This window comes from Saimiri boliviensis, chromosome 6 (genome assembly GCF_048565385.1).
Source record: "Saimiri boliviensis isolate mSaiBol1 chromosome 6, mSaiBol1.pri, whole genome shotgun sequence".
Classification (NCBI taxonomy): domain Eukaryota; kingdom Metazoa; phylum Chordata; class Mammalia; order Primates; family Cebidae; genus Saimiri; species Saimiri boliviensis.
In genome coordinates, this window is record NC_133454.1 from 84,418,299 (window position 1) to 84,435,969 (window position 17,671).

A 17,671-nucleotide genomic window follows, 5' to 3' on the forward strand; every position below is an offset into this window, starting at 1 on the left:
AATACAATAAGCATGTTCTCTGTATCACAGATTATCCAACCTAGATGCTCATCAGAATCATCTGAGGAGCTTTAAGAAATAGATTTTTAGTTCCTCCCTCATATTTAGTCAGAAATACTGTGCACCTGGTGATTATATGCAACCTGCCTAGCACTGTTCCGTGAATTCATATTTGGAAATCCCATTAATTTATAGCATTTGTATCCTTTATAATAATATTTATTAGAATGTTATAGAAGTCATTCTCAGCAAAACAACACAAGCATAGAAAACCAAACACTGCATGTTCTCACTCGTAAGTGGGAGTTGGACAATGAGAACACATGGACACAGGGAGGGGAACATCACACACAGGTGCCTTTTGGGGGTTTGAGGGGTTGGGGAAGGGATAGCATTAGGAGAAATACCTAGCGTAGGTGATGGGGTGATGGATGCAGCAAACCACCATGGCATGTATATACCTATGTAACAAATCTCCATGTTCTACACATGTACCCCAGAACTTAAAGTATAATAATAATAATGAAAAAAATGTTAACGGAAGTTAGAATTATGTAGTGTTGCACTTGCTATGTCTTTCCAGGTTGACCTACAGCACCCTGGAGGTTGCAATGATTATTGTTTTATATCATTACTATAATTCATATTTTTCTGTTTCGAACCAGTTTGTTTCAAGAAATTGAGTATATATATCTATTTCTCTTATCTGCCATCTAATAATAAATCTTGGCAGAAGGAAATTGTCACTCATTTTTCTAGTGAGTTGATATAAACTTACGCTAATCACTACCTCTTCACCGAATTTGTCATGAATTATTCCTTAAATCTCATTTGTAAGCAATTGATATCAACCATATTGTTTTTGTTCAGGTTTCCCTAAAAGTCATGTGTGAAGCAAGGACAGTAGTTTACTTGGTAGGTGATCCCACAATGTGAGAATAGAAAGTGGGCAAGAGTAAGACAGAGAAGGAGGAAATGCCAATGTAAGACTATATTATTATAGGGATAGTTGTGGCAATAGAAGCTAGATTCTGTTGTGACATCCTGAAGAGTGTTCAGAATGCTTCCTAGACTTTCTGTCTGAAAGACAGGTGATGAGATTTATCTATCAGCTCTTGTTCTTTATTAGTTAATGGTTCCCTCTATCCCTTAACCTGGGAAAATTAACTCACTCATGTTTCCAGGCTGCCCTTGCTAAAAGGCTGAGTGGGACATTGTAGTGCCAGTGAAAATCCTGGGACAGAAAGTAGAAAGATGGTAAATGCTTGTTTCAAGTGGCAGTCTGTTAATGTGAGGTGAATCTTTCCAGGAAGGTTCACTACAAATATGACAAAAAGTGGTCTGAGGAGCTGTAACATGGGTTATTAGTGGCACGTGCTACACTCATCTACTGTTTTTTAAGAAATCTACTTTTTTCTTTTTAAAAATCAATTACATTTGTTTATTTCTAAGAGTCTTCAAAGGTTACCAATAACTTCATGTGCTAGTTTTCTCAGTATCCTGTGGCTATAATTCATTCTGACCAAGACCTTGTACTGACTTACCTGTCTTGGGCTTTAGTTCTGGCATTACAAAGTTTGTTCATACTTTTTCAGTTTCTGACAGAGAAAACTGGGACAATCTAGAAGTTAAGAAGTTTTACTCTCTCTTTAGTGTTATTATGCTGTCTTCTGAAATAAACCTGTTGTTGTTGTTGTTGTATCTTGGTTTAATCTATTTTAAAAAAGAAAAGAAAAAAAAAATTCCTTTTATTGTTTCTTGAATTTTGCAAGCTACAGGTAATTTTGAGGTTTGGCTTGAGTTCACTGGTTAACTTCTTTAATTTCTTTTTCTAGCTCTCTTAAAGTTCCTCCCTCCCTCAAGTTTTATGCTATGGAGTCGAGGCTTTCTTTTCTGTAAGAACTTTGAAATGTTTTCTTAAATTTATTTAAGGAGACCCATTGATTATGTCTAGACTTTCTCTTTATTTGTGGCCATCACAAACTCTGAGGTGACATGGTCACTTCTTGCATTTTCTCCTTGATTCTGATAAGCACTGGGACCCTTCATTTACGTATTACCTGTCTTCATACAAGTCAAAGGCTACTGTTTTTCAGTCATTTTTGTCCTCCTGCACCATTCTTATCTCTTTTCTTTTGCCTTACCCCCTTTTTCCTCTTCCTCTGAGATTTGTCTATTATTCTAGTATAATCTGTTGACTTTCATTTTCTGGACTGTCTACTGTTTGCTCTCATTTATTCCATTGCTTTGAGACACTTTTTTAGTGACCATAGCTTATCTGATAAACTACTTAGTCTTAAGGTATTAAGGAATGATTTTGTTTGGAAGTGGTAAGATAACATATTTGTGTTTTGTCAGGAGCCTAGGATCCTTCTTCTTCACCTTTGTTCCCCTATTCACCATCCATTGGATGATAGGAAAAATTAACTGTTAACATAAGTGAAAAGTAACTTAGCTCTTTGGAGGAAGAGATAGAAAAGTTTTGACTCAGTTGATTTTAAAATTATGAGCATATTTTCAGTACAGATCTTTTTGAGTATCTTCCATGAACCACATATTTTATTAGTCACCAAGGATAAAGAAGGCCAGGAACTTTGCTATCAAAGAGTCTAATAAAAGAGCTAAACTTGTAAACAAATACTTGAATTCTACTTGAAGTTAAATTGAATGCTCTAAATGGTGGATATATTTTTTATGAAATCTTTTCTGTTTTAACAATTGATGTTTTGATAATTCTTGAGTTCATAAATTGAATCATTGGGTATGTAAAGTTGACATTTTATTCTCAGATGCCAATTCCGATTTCTCCATGCTGAAAATTAAGATGGTAATAATCCAATAGCTTTAATTTCCTTAGGTAAATGTTAGGCTAAACATCCAGTGCTGTATTTTCAGTATTTTTTACCAGGCAGAAAAATTGTTATTTTTGTGCCTTTATGTTTAATGATAGAAGTGAGATACTTCAGTTGAAAAAAGAATAAAAACCAAACTATCCCTTTTAGAGGATCAAAGGGGAGCAGGAACTCCCTAGGTATTTAAATATTTTAGTACGTAAAATATACACAATGACTTAAAATCATGACTTTTCTGGGAAAACTAAAGCACATGCTGGAGATATAAAAAACTCCACTTGATGTTAGATGATTAAATAGTGTTTTGCTTTGGAAATTGAAGACTTGTTATAAAAATAGTGCATTCCATACCAATAAAATCTTACTGGCTTAATTATTTTTATTATGTAATAAGATAGAGTGAATGTGGAAGCTTGTGTTTTAGGAACTTTTTGTCTTGTTTAGATTATGTTAAATAATATACAACATGTTAAAAAACAGCTATTATAAACAACTAAGACTTGAGACAAAGGAATATGGGTGTGTGATGAGGCTTGACCCAATTAGGTAGGCAAAAACGTTAAAAAGTATTTCATGGCATAGAGGGAGGGAGAATTAGTTCACTTTTCATGAATTACTTGTTCTTTTCTGAAATACATGGATATTTAATGTGATAATCTGATTTTACTAGCCAGTTTCTTTAGCATTTTAATTTTCACTGTTCCTTAACTTTTTATAAACAAACAAATCAAGAGAACTCATTATTATTAATATCAATAATACAAGTCATACTAACATTTCTTGAGATCAATCTCTAGGGTAATATATAAACTCTCATGTGTATTATCTCATTTGATCTCTTAATAACCTGAGTGTGTAGATATTATTATTGCTATGCTATAGATGACATTACTTAAAAGAACTCTGTAGCAAATTCTTTGGAAAAGTGAATAGTGTTTGGAATGTGAGCACCCACTCTTCAATTTATCTATTTTATACACATAGACTTTTGTATAGGCAATGTTTTGTTAAATATGCTATTTCTTAGCCAGGTGCATTGGTGGGTCCCTATAGTCCCAGCTACTCAGGAGGCTGAGGTAGGAGAATCGCCTGAGCCCAGGAGTTCAAGTCTAGCCTGGGCAACATTGCAAGACTCCATCTCTTAAAAAACAAAAAAAGCTGTTTTTAGGTCTCTTCATCCTTTATTTATTATTTTAATGAATGTCGCCATTATCTTTTGTGTCTGCTCAGACTTGACCTCTCTTGGCTCTTTTGACTTTGCTCCCGTATCTTCTCTTTCATGCCCTCTTCAAACCAGGAAGTTGCAGTCTTGGAAGGACAATCTCTATAATATTTACCCCATTATTTATTGTATGTTTTGAGCTCAGGACTGATAATGAAATTTTTCTGAATTAGAAGAATCACCCTTAGCTATGATTACTTAACACTGAATGACTTTGGAAATTAATTTTTGCTACAGACTTGGTAATGTGTCTTAATAAATTCATCCTAAAGTTACAAAGAATAACAGCATTTAAATGCAAAAATTATGCTATGGCAAAAGTCATTTTGATGACAATAAATGTTGTTTGCATCACAAGTAATGTCAAGCTGCTGTATATATCACATCTTGTCTAAAGTTAAAACAAGAAGTTAGATATCCATTACCACACATTATAGCAGTTATACTTTCTAGATCAAATTATAGTTCTAGCAGCAGTTTTCAAACTAAAATACAAGTTAGGGTTTTTCTGTATTACAAAATCTGTTTAACTGTGCAATCAAGGAACTTTCAAGTAGCTGTCAATTGCAAATGAGTATGTACAATGTAATGACTTGCTAAAAGACAAATGTCAGGAGAAGAATGTAATACAATTTTATAAGTACCTTGTAAGTGATGAATATGTGTAAATAAAATCATATGCCTGTGGACTGGTATCAATATTTGGCAGTGCCTGTCTGTGTGAAAAGACATTTTCAAAAATGAAATATGTAAAATCTCATTACAGATTAACATTAACAGGTGAACATTGATTTTGATGATAGAGAGCACCAACTTTGAGTCCCAATTAAAAGGAAATGCTCTTTCCTGAAAAGAATTCCATTCTTCTCATTGGAAGACCCACATTACAAAACATTATATTCACATTATTATATTTTGAATTTCTTCAATAAAAACTTTATGAAAATATATTTTTATTATATTGTATACATATCTACATAATAACCTTGATTTTGCCTCTTGGCCATTAAAGCCTAAAATAGTTACTGTCTGGCCTTTATAAAAAAAGTTTGCTAACTGTGAGCTAAACCATTTTTCATGCTTTAAGTGAGCTCATGCCTATCAAACACAGAGAAATAAGTCTCTACTGGTAGAGTTTTAACTAGTGGAGAAAAAATGATTCTAAATCATTCCCAGAACAGACTTTAGATGATTATTTACTCCAACTTAACCCAAGTTCCTTATTTTATAATTAAGAATCCAAGGTTTAATGGAAGCTAGACATTGGTATAACTGAAAATGGAACTGAGATATTCTCATTTTCCATCTAGTGTTCTTTCTAGTGTACTTTATTTATGTGCAAGTGTTTCTGCTGTGTGCTAAGAATGATAAAAAAGAAATATGAGTATGGTGTCTATATCGAGGTACATCGTAATCTAGTTGGAGAGTACATCAGTCAGGGTCCCAGGAAGAATACACTCAAATGGACTAATTGAGAATCATTTAATCACAGACTATTTATAAAAGGGCAGAGAGAGTTATGTGAAATAGCCTTTTGCCACCGAAGTCTGAAGAGACAAGGGGTAGCTATAGGAGAGGCCCTTCAAGAGGAGCTGTGGCTGTTAGTGGAGGAATCCAACTACTGTCACCCTGTGCTGTCCAGAAAGGAGCTGATATCCCACCTATAAATACCTTGACCTCATTCTCCTCTGCCTTTTCATCTCCTGCTGGTGCCTCACATAGTCCTAATCCTGCCAAAAACCATATGGCTAATAACCTTTGAATGGATTCCAAAAAGATTAGCCTTCTTAGGAAAACTAACATTTAGAGAGTGGATCAGAAGGGACAAATGGAGAATATCCACCACAGAGAGCAGGATTACTTATATGATAACAGCACCTAGTAACATATTCTAAGTGCATGAGCAATCTGAATTTCATATACTTAATAGCATACCAACACACAAGATATCATTTTTAAGTGTTTTACATTTTAAAAAGTACATTTTTTATTTGCACAACAAATTTAAATCTGCACCACATTCCTTTTTACACTGACATCTGGAACAAAAGTAGTTCAGTCTAATTGTAGTTCAGTAGTTTAATTCTGAATTGATAGTCCACTACTGCTGCTGCATAAAGTTGTTTTACTCTCTATCAGAAGCAGATGTTGTTTTAAATGGTTTAGAACTCAGCTTAAGTAGGAGGCTAAGTAGTAAGAAGCCTGGAAGGTAGATAATGCATTGCTATTTTTTATCAGTTGAAAATTCATTATTTTCAGATTTTTATAAACTGGCAATTTTTACAGGATGAAAGAGACGTACGTAATAGAGATTCTCAATAAAAAGAAATTGTGAGTATTGCAGAATAATAATGTTGTTAGAGTTAGGAATTTTGTAGTTAGAGAAATCACAGTTTGATTTTGTCTCTGTTACTCAATTGCCCTTCAAACCTGGGCAAGTTCCTTTGACGTGCTCAACCACAGTTTATTGTAAAAATGAGGACAACCACAAGGTTGTTTCAAGTTTTAAGTGTGATAATGGCATATAGAAATCATGAAATAAATGTTAGTTATTATTAGTAGTGTTCATAGATTCTGTAACCAAACTTTCAAATCTGTAATGGAACAAGTGATATTTATAGGATAAATCATTCTGTAGCTATTTATTCAACAATGATCATATGCTGGGTACTCATTCTGGTAGATGTTATAATCATAGTAGAAACAAATCAGACCTCGACCTCCTGGAGGCTGAAGGTGCATAATTTGCATCTGATTATATTAATAATTGATGAATTAGTAGACAGTTCCTGTACTGACATACATGGCTGCCAGCCTAATGGGTTACTCGTTATCCTCACTGACCATCAGCATACCAGAAAGACTAGGATAGTTAAAAAATTATTCTTTCTTCAAAATCAAGTTTAACAGCATTCTTATTTAATTTTTTCTAAGTATATAATATATTCATACAGTTCAAAAGACAAAAAGTGGAAACAGTCATACACTGACCATTCTCTTTTGCATTGCTTAGTTCTCAACTTATCCTATAAAAGTAACCACCATTCTCAGTGTGGATATATATTCTTTTGGTACATTAAAAAATTGACATATCATAGTTGTACATATTTTTGTGGTACATGTGATATTTTGATACTTGTATACTTGTGTAACAATCAAATCTGGGTAATTGGTATATCAATCACCTCCAATATTTATCTTTTCTTTGAATTGGGAACATTACAGTTCTTCTCTCTAGCTATTTTGAAATATACAGTAAATTATTCTTAACTATAATTTCCCTATTATCCTGCACTAGAACTTGTTCATTTTGGGATTTTTTTTTTATAGTTTTATATTCAAGGATTAGCACAATTTATCATTGTGCTAGATGCTCTAATCACAGTAAAACACTAGACTGTTGTGTATTTGCTTCCTAAGAAATGAGCAGCCATTAATATAGAACAAAGATAATTAAATTAAAAATAGACGTGTTTAAAAAATCTGCTAGTACATTGATCATTGGTAGACTTTAACTATCATCCGATTTTCCTTTCTATGCCATTTGGAATTTATAAATGGTAATTTTTTTATTTGCCTGGCACTACCAAAAAGTTCAGTGTTTGGGAGAATAAGTTACTTCACATTGAACAGTAGTTAGACATTATGCTCATTTTAGATAGGATCACTTGATGCTTGGTTTGGATTTGTCAGTTTCTTGAGCTTATACATGCCATTTTATAGTAACAGTCAATTCAGTATTAGATAAATCCCAGATTTTTACTATTTTATGCGATTTTATACATGGACAATTAGTATTTAATGGTCCCCTACTTTGTAAAGTTTTTTCTCAAAATGTGGTGTTATTTTGTCTGCATGTTTGAAGTTTATTGGAAAAGTTATTTTGCCTCTTTAGAGCATAAAAACTTTTAGTACATTTTGTTTTATAAGTTCAGGATACCATGATGATCCCTGGGGATTCTGTTTTTTTTTTTTTTTTTTTTTTTTTTTTAAATAGACAAGAGCTTCCCAGTTTTCATTTTTAAATCAATTTGCTATGGGGCTAGTATCTTTGTTTGCTTAATTTTAAGCACAGTTACCATGACAAAATTTATTTACTCAGCTAATGCCTAACACTATCAAATATATACTGCTGGCAACTGGACTAATTTCTATCTCACTAATAAAAATCCCAAATAAAAATGGTACATTTTCATTTTAAATGGAAAAAGATGAGTTTATGAATATAAATTGAGTTTTACATTTTTATTTTTGGTTAATTAAAATCTACTTTGATGCTTTTATGCTAATTTTCTTTAATGCCTATGACTCCTAAATTTAATATGCAGTTCTAAAATAAAGGCAAGTCAGCTGGGTGCAGCAGTTCATGCCTGTAATCCCAGCACTTCGAGAGGCTGAGCCTGGCAGATCACTTGAGCCCAGGAGTTCAAGACCAGTTTGGACAATATGGTGAAACCCTGTCTGTAATGATTTTATACTCCTCTTTTTTTTTTTGAAATGGGGTCTTGCTATATGGCCCAGGCTGGCTTTGAACTCCTGGGCTCAAGTACTCCCCCTGCCTGGTACTACAGGCATTAACCACCCCCCAACCCCACACTGATTTTGTACTTCTTGACAAAGGGAATAGTAAATAAACCAACTTAGCTGGAGGGGAGTGAAGAGAGCTTTGCAGGCCATTGCTAAAACCTTAGGCTTTTACTCAGGTTAAGATGAGAAGTCGCTGGAGAGTGTTAAGCAAAGGAGTAACATGATGTGACTTAAGCTTTAAAAAGGTTGCTTTGAACTGTTGAGAATAGATTCTGTCTGGGCAAGAAAGGAAGAAAGGAGTATTTAGGAGGCTTTGGTGATAATTTGGGCAAGAGAGCATTCTGGCTTAGGCTAGAATGGAAACAGTGAAGAAATGATAAGTGTTTATATTTTGTACATGTTTTGAAAGTAGAGACAACAGGATTTTCCAGTGTGATGTGTGAGAAAGAGAGGAGTTATGTTTTTGGCCTAAGCCAAGGTCATGATGGAATTGTCATTAACTGAGATGAGGGTAGACTATGGGGAGGAAGATCAGTTTTGGACATGTTAAGTTCAAGATATCTATTAGCCAACTGGAGATGCTGAATAGGATATTGGATATATAATTCTTCAGCTCAGAGAAGAAGATACATATACATTTGTGACTCATTAGCTTGGTTAGTCCTTAAAACTTTCGAATTAGGCAGATCTAGATTTAAGTTCTGTCCCTGTCACTAATCATGTAACTTTGGGAAGTCTTTGTTTTGTCATCTGTAAAATGGGGAAATAAGGCTTACCATAGAGAATTCTAGTAAAGATGAAAAAGGACAATATATATTAAGTGCTTAACATGGTGCTGGTACACAGCATACAGTTTAAGTCACCATGACCATCGTATTATTTGACTAGAAAGAATAGTAAACGACATCAGTTTCCAAGTAATACTAGTCTCCTCCCCCTCCCCTCCCCCTACACTCTTTTTTTTCTGCTTCTCAGTTTTTCTGAGTAGGGTTATTTCTTTGTTACATAGTGTTCTAGGTTACTATCTTTGTACTTTAAACAATTAGAAAATATAGCTTTAGTTAGTTTAACTTTTTGGCTACTCATTTGTTTTGTTTTTGATTTATGTTTGCTAAACACAATCAAAGAGTTAAGTGGATTTTTTTTTTTTTTATTGGGCCTAAGCTGGAAGGCATAGAAAAAATTGGAAACACTGAAATTTAATCAGTTTCATTAGCATAGATTTATATATGAAGCTCAAGTAAAATGTTATCAAAAATTAGGAGAATATAGAATGCTGTAACAGTTAATTCAGAGCCGTACGATAGTAAGTATTCTGTTAAATTTCACATAAATATAACAGTTCTGTATGTTTGTTTTGAGGGCACATACATGTTTTTCTTCTTGGCTACATAGAGAACAATGAAATAAAGCCTCATTGACGTAATTGAACCTGATAACATCTCCTGGTTGTACTGCTGATGTTTCACTGTGGTTTTGGTGGTTTTTTAGAGCTCCGTAGAGCGTGTTAGACTTAGAAACATATTCAAACAGAAACTTTTATTAGGATTCAACTTTTTAACCATAGAGAAAAAAATGAATTTAAATAAAGGCACAGTCTTCAATATACTTAAATCAACTTAAAAATTTTCAACAGTATGCATTACTTAGAGAAATTACTGTTCCTTAATTCGTTTTGAACAAATAACTGTAGTATGAAAAGAAATAATGATTTCTGGTAGTGTGTTATATATTAGCACAGAAGGAAACAGATAAATATAATAATGGAAGCCCCTAAAAACAGCAAGTTAAAACTTTACGCTTTTACTAAATGATGTCTTATAGTTTTATAGAACTAAATTTTTAAAACATCCCATAGCACTGTAACTTTTTCTTTTAAACTGCAATTAAAAAATTAGCTTTATTTTTAATTCTTTAAGTTATTTACAAGATCTACTTTGGTACTGGGGTTTAGATGCCTAAAGTTTTGCTGACTTGGAAACAATGTGCATCAGAGCATTTACTGTCTACTTGGAAGTATAAGTTTAAAAGAGCTACATTTTATTATACAGGAGGAATGAGTGCTTCAACCAATATTTCTTAAAACTCTTAATATGCATGTATCACCAACTATGCATTCAGTATGCGTGGTAGCTACCCACCAACTTAAGGTAAATGTATAAAAAAGAATTCACAATTTTTGAAAACTAAAAAATCAAAATATTTTATATCAGCATAGATTATTTGCAATATTAAAGGTATCTATCTCTGTTTAGCTCAGTGTTGAGTAAATAGGCTGCTTGTTGTAAGTTCATTCTATATCATATTCTTTTCTAATTTCTATTTCTCTTGAATTGGAAAAATCCAACGAAAATTATAATTTATGAGGAAAGGCAGCAGGGGTTTTTTGGCTGTTGGCTCTGAATACTCAGATTAAACATTGACTCCAGAATTAAGAGATTGCTCACTGAAGACTCAAGGCTGGTTCACTTGCTAAATTGGTAGACATTATCATACTTGAAAGTTTAAGAAATAGAGGCTTTTGCATTTTATTGAAAAAAGCACTTTTTGCTCTTTACATTTTTTATTTGCTTTTAAATATTTTTATATTTGCTCAGTTTTTTCACAGCACACTGAAAACATGTATACTCTGTATCCAAAAATTGAGTACATGTACATTTATGCCATTTCTTTAACATTGAATTATACTCAGTATAATAATTTTAACCACCAGCCCCTTACTGTGAGAAAACAACAACAGGGTATATAGATTTGTAGTTAGTGTAGTACTCATTGCTTAGCAAAGTTTTTGTTTGCTGTACAGAGAACTGATTTTTTTCTCTCAGGACTGATTTCAATACATGTTTCCCAGTCTGTATCATAGTTTACAAAATAAATATTAAGTAGGAAAAAAATCATCTTTTGTAGTATGTGTTTTTCAGAGGTAAACACATAAAAAAGTTGTCTGCTATTTCCTCATGTATATTACACATAAACCAAGAGCTGATTTGGACTCTGCACTTCAGTGCATTTATCCAGCAGTAAAGTACCTGTTCTTTCTTTCAACATAATGTTTATCATTTGTGTGGCTGAGAGTTTATAAATCTCTTAGCAATGGTCTATCTTTTTTATATGCTCTTGCTATGCAGAGCACAGAATCTGAATGGTGTCTGTGTAGTTTTTGTCTCTTTTAGGAACAAAAATGTTCAGTTTCATATATGAAAGCATTTTGTGCTTATTCTAGAAAAAGTCTATTCATTTACCAAAGAGGTTTTTATGTTTTGTTTGAAAACTTTCCATAGCTTCATGTCATTATTTGATAAAGTTTCAAAGTAGACAACATGCAGAAGAATATAGGGTAAACAAATTACCAGTCAAAAAGAAATCCAGCTTTTAGATAGTTGCTGTTGTATGTGCTAGTAAAATTTTTGTTTTTATCTCTTTGTGTGGTATTATCACATCCACAGATTTATATTCTGTTTGCATTAGCATCCTGTTCTTGATATAGGCTTAACATTTTTTCTGAGTTGTTTATGTTACCTCTTTTTTTTTTAAATCAATACGATAGGCTTTAGAAAACCAATTTTGAGCCATTTATTTATTTATTTTTATTGGGAAATATAATGCAACACAATGAGAAGAATGCAAATTTAAAAGATATAAATAACATTCAAATGACATGAAAATCCTTTAGGTAAGATTATTGTTCTTTTTTGGAATAATACAGGTCTTAGAGAATCTTTTCAGTTTTTAAGAATATAATGTTTTTAAGATAATAATAGGATTTCTGTGGAAATCAAAATTACCCTTATATTTTACAATTATCAAATATACACAAACTAAATTGTTTCCTTCTTTCTCTCTAAATATTCCATGACACTGAGGAACAACTAGTGACTGACGATCATAATTTGATAAATAATAACTAATACTCTTACTGTGTCCTAGTTTAAAATTTTATCTGTTCAAAAATATATAAATATATTTTGTGTATAAATATATGTAATCTAATATTATAGAGACATTTAGCAATATTTTCATTAAGTATTTGCTCTTTGCATATTTCTCCCTTTATCCTTTCATTAGTTCTTCCACTGTCCGGGATTATTCCTATCAAGTACAAACATGCTTTAGAATCTACCATGTTAAAAAAAAATGTATTATTGCCACTTTTTTTCTAACTATTGTTTCATTTCATTCTTGCCTTTACAGCACAGTTTTTCAAGAGTTTTCTCTAGTCCCTTTCTCTACTTCCTTACCTTCCTAAATTCATCTTAACTTTTAATTAAAGCCAAACAAATATTTATGAAATATGCATAAAGTATAGAGACTAAAGAAACAGACACTATCAACCCACCATTACTATTATTTTTGAACATTACTATTAACATTGAATTTTCCTGTGTTCACTCCTGGATCTGGTTTACTTCTTTCTCTTTTAGAGATAATCACCATCCTGAATTTCTTTACAGTTTACCATATGTTTTTATTCCTAATAAGTATATCTCAATATGTATTTCATTTTGAATGAGTGAAGTTATACTGTATTATCTGTCTGTGACTTGCTTTTCTTGTTCAACGTTTGGTTTCTGAGATCCATCTATATACTATGTAGCTGTATGTACTTCATTAATTTTCACTGCTGTATTCCATTGTATGAATATACCAAAATTTTTCCATTTTATTGTTGATGAACATTTGGATTGGATCTAGTTTTTTGCTACTCCCCGGACCCTGCAGCTATGTGCATTCTTTTTGTCTCCTGTCAAACTGTAGCAAAGGACCAAGCTTGGGTTTTTCCCTGATCTGTTGTAGATTGATGCTTTTGTAAAATACACTAAAAATGTCTCACCAATGTCAAATTGCTATAAAATTATATGAACCTTTACTTTGAATTTTTGTATTTATCTTGTTATGGACCACACTTTGAATACTGCTCTAAGATGTGTACCTAACTGTGGAATTCCTGAGTCGTTCATCTTCTACTACTTATGAAGAAAATTGTTTTCTCAAAATCACTAATATTCTAGTTGTTCAAATTACACAGAAGGCAGTCTGCTAGCTCTTTGTGGCTTTCTCTGTATCTGCTTTCAATTTCTAGTATGAAGGGGATTTCACACTAAGACCTGCTGCTTTAGGGTAATGTAATTTTCATCCTAGAGAAAGTGACTACAGATAAGATTGGGCTATTGCTTAAGAATTTATTTAAAGCCAACCTAATGAGCACAAGTGAGAGAAAACTATGATGATGGGATAAGGGGCCAGCAGGAGTGAATTTATTGAGGGAGATGGTCTGTAATATTGTAATACAATACTGTAATATACAGTATTGAGGGAGATGGTCTGTAATATTGTAATATTATAGTATTGTAATAGAAAATGCTACAGTAGAGAGACCTAAAGAGAGCAAACAGAGAAAAAAAGCATTGTACATAGTAAGATTTTTGTAGACCTTTAAGAGTCCAGTTAAAATAGGGTGTACATTCCTTCTCATGTTAGCAGCCTTTCTTCTGCATAGGTAGCCTTATAATTGTTAAATTGCATTAGGGAAATTTCACAGAATATAAGCTAAGATGGGATTGCTTTTATAAGCAAGCAGCATGACTACTTTATATCAGTGTTTCTTCACTGTATTTTCATTACAACCCCCAATCCATGTTCATATATATATATATATATATATATATATATATATTTTCCCAATTGTCTCACCATTCATGTAATTTTTCTAAGAGTAATGAATCAGGGAAATAAGGTATACAAGTATTTGTCTCTGTCTGATGGTATCATTGTGGAAGAAGTATAGACGTATGGATCAGATGATAGGCAAGTTTGGCAAGTTTGTAGATTGAGAATGCAAATTAGTTCATTGATGCCTGTCTCATAGGTGATTTTTAGTGACACATTGTATGGCTCTGTTTTCACTCCTGTCTATTCTAGACGTTTATTCATGAACTTAAGAATAACATCAGATTTAGGAATGTCATGATAATGAGAGGAATGGAGAATAGGGTAGTTGACATTCTCAATCTCCAAAGAAACTAACAGCTAAAATAAGGGCAGAAGTAAAGCATTGCAGTAGGGTCTAAAAAGCGGTATTTATAAGAATAGAATGGAGGAAAATGGATCATAACAATAAAGAAACTTAGGGATTTAGGTTATGTTAACCTTAAGGAGCATTTTTAGGAAGCTATTAACATCTTAATTTGCAATAATTAGTGTCTCTAGAATCTAGGTTATATGCTGATTAAATCACAACCTGAAATAATTATATCAGGATCTTTTTAGGACCATATAAAATATTGCTTAAATTTAATGAGCATACCTTAATGTGGTATACTTTGCATGTAGGTAAACTAGAACCATTTTGTGGGCACTGGTTCATGAGTTTCCTAAGTGATTGTATTGTGTCTGAATTTTCTTTGGGAAGAAATAGATTTTTCTTCACTAGGAAGAAAGAAATTATCTTCTGCAAGGAAGTTGACGAGGAGATTGTGAAAATGATAATTGACAGTTTTTTGAGTGATTAAGCATGGGTGTATTATATAAAATATGAGTCAGCAAACTAGTCCACTGACCAAATTCTACCGGCACCCTGTTTTTATATGACCTTTGAGCTAATTTTTTTTTTTTTTTGCATTTTAAAGGTTTATAAAACAAAAACAAAAAGCAAAGAATATGCCATAGAGAACTTAGGTAGCCTGCAAAACCCCAAATAAGATCTTTTGCAACCAGAAAACTTAAACCTGAAGGGCAAGAAACAACACAAATAGTTCAGTATATAGAAATTACATGATTATATTATAGATTAACTGGGCTGATACTCAATATGGTTTGAAAATTACGTACAAAATAGCTGTTATAATGAATTATTTAAGCAAAAAGAGAAGACCTATTTATTAACTCAGTAAATGTCAAAGAAATTTAGAATTGATGTTAGGTGGCAGTTATAGCTTCCTGTATCTCCTTGGGCATAGTGACTATGTACTATATTGGATTGGGAAGCAGCCAAAAAGCTTGTTAGGAAGAAGTGCAGGGAAAAACTAGCCTGGGACTAAAGTTAGACCGCTGATAGCCCAGGCGATCAAGGAGACAGACAGGAAAACAATCGCTAATTATCTGAGTATCAGAAGTGGTATGGGCTGCTTTTTATAAATCCATTCCTTTATACTTAATGTAACCACAAGGACAGCAAGCTTTTCAGAATGTTTTTGAAGTACCTTATTGGTAAAAAAATAGCATCACTCATTTGACAGTGGTTTTAAGATGAATGATGGGCTTTTGGAGATGGTGGGGAGGCAGAGAATATCTGATAGTATGTAATTTTTCTTTTATTTTTAGTGACAATGTGATTTTGGATTTATATTTTCCTTTTTGTGGTCATAAATATTTGAAGGTTAACGTGGCTTGTTTTAGTTACTTTACTGTGGTAGTTCTTTATTCTTTCGATTTCTCAATTACAGATCGTATTAATTAATGAAATAGTCTATCTAGAGGTAATTTTTATTCTCACCATTCCAATATCTCTTCCAGATTTTGAGCTATATTAGATAATTATAATAGAAAATGCCGCATTTTATCTTCACATATACTTGTTTGTTTATTTCTGGTTTGTAACCAAGTTGTTGTTGTTGTTGTTGTTTTCCAGATGATTCTTTGGGATTGGGACTTAAAGCAATGGTATAAGCCTCATTATCAAGTAAGTATAAGTAATATCACTAATGAATATCTGTGATGAAACTTTTGACATTTAAAGTTACATTCACAATATTTCTATGCCGTAAGATTTTCTTTAGCTAAACTAATGAGTTTGCCAGAACCTTCATTGAGGTAGATTTTTTAAAAATACATTTTAATTTTAAGGGAAAAAGAAAATGATAAAAAGACAAATTTATATAAATTGTTATGAAAATTATTGCTAATGTTGCCCGGGCTCAGAATCAACTAATATTTCTATATTAAGGATGAGATTTTTTTTCTTTTCTGATGTGGACCACTGATCTATAAAGGAGAAAAAATAGATTGAAGGCCATATCTGAGACAAAGCAAAGCAATTGTCAAAATATTTTATTAGGAAGTAAAGATACCCAACTTTCATTTTTTTGGTAAACTTTTTATTGAATTACAACATACATGCAGAAAAGTATACAGCTGAATTTTCACAAGTTAAACATCCCATGTAACTCGTATTGATAAGAAGAAATAGAATATTACCAGTATCTCAGAAGCCTCACTTATGCCAATTCCAGTCATTACCTATGTCCCCAAAGATAACTCCTGACTTCTAGTAATTAGTTTTGCTTATTTTTGAATTTTATATATACACAAATGGAATAATATATGTACTTTTTTAAGATTAATTTTTTGAACACCTAAGTAGTATATGTTTATATCAGGTAAAATGAAAATAGAAATAAAAAAAGAAAAATCACTCATAAAACATGAAACAATAACTGTTAACTGTGTTAACTTTTGTTGTATATCTTTATTTATCTTTCTCATTATGATGAATGTATTTGTACATTCTGTTCTATGAAAATTGTATTATTATGTGTCATATGCTGTTTCAAAACCTGATGTTTTGTCACAGTAATGGATAAACATTGGTAAATGTTAAATCATTTTTGTTATAGAAATGTTACACATTTATTATATTTATTTAATAGTTGCTAAACACTAATTTTTTAAAAAATGAATGTTCCTTTGGATAGCTGATTTTCATTTTTAAACCGTGAATGGAATAACCACAATAGCCCATAAAAGTAAAACCACAATAGTCCATAAAAATATCCTCTATACTTTGGTGAGGAAAATAATGTAACTATTGCAGTCATATGAAATCAAGGAGAAGGCCACATGTTACCTAAAACGGATTGGTTCTTTGACCTACATGATGGGCTTCATCATCATTTATATTCACCAAGATCCTCAGTTTTTAATTAAAACAGTATCTCAATTACTGATAAAATCTAAATATGCCTTATAGTCAGAGTGGACTGGTGTGTGTTAGGCACCTCTATCCTTTTTCCTTTTCTCTCTTTCCTTTTCTAATCTTCATAAAAAATTGAAGGGCATGGTGATTCATGCCTGT

General features: G+C 32.3%; 1 protein-coding gene across 2 annotated transcripts in view; it reads left to right on the plus strand.

The window, feature by feature from the left end:
- The window catches only part of PDE3B (phosphodiesterase 3B), a 237,028-nt gene that overhangs the window by 97,721 nt on the left and 121,636 nt on the right, over positions 1-17,671 (plus strand). For both annotated transcript variants that reach the window (XM_074401124.1, XM_039471383.2), the window contains exon 2: positions 16,229-16,279. In XM_074401124.1, coding sequence (XP_074257225.1) covers positions 16,229-16,279 — 51 coding nt within the window. The remainder of the gene's footprint in view (positions 1-16,228; positions 16,280-17,671) is intronic.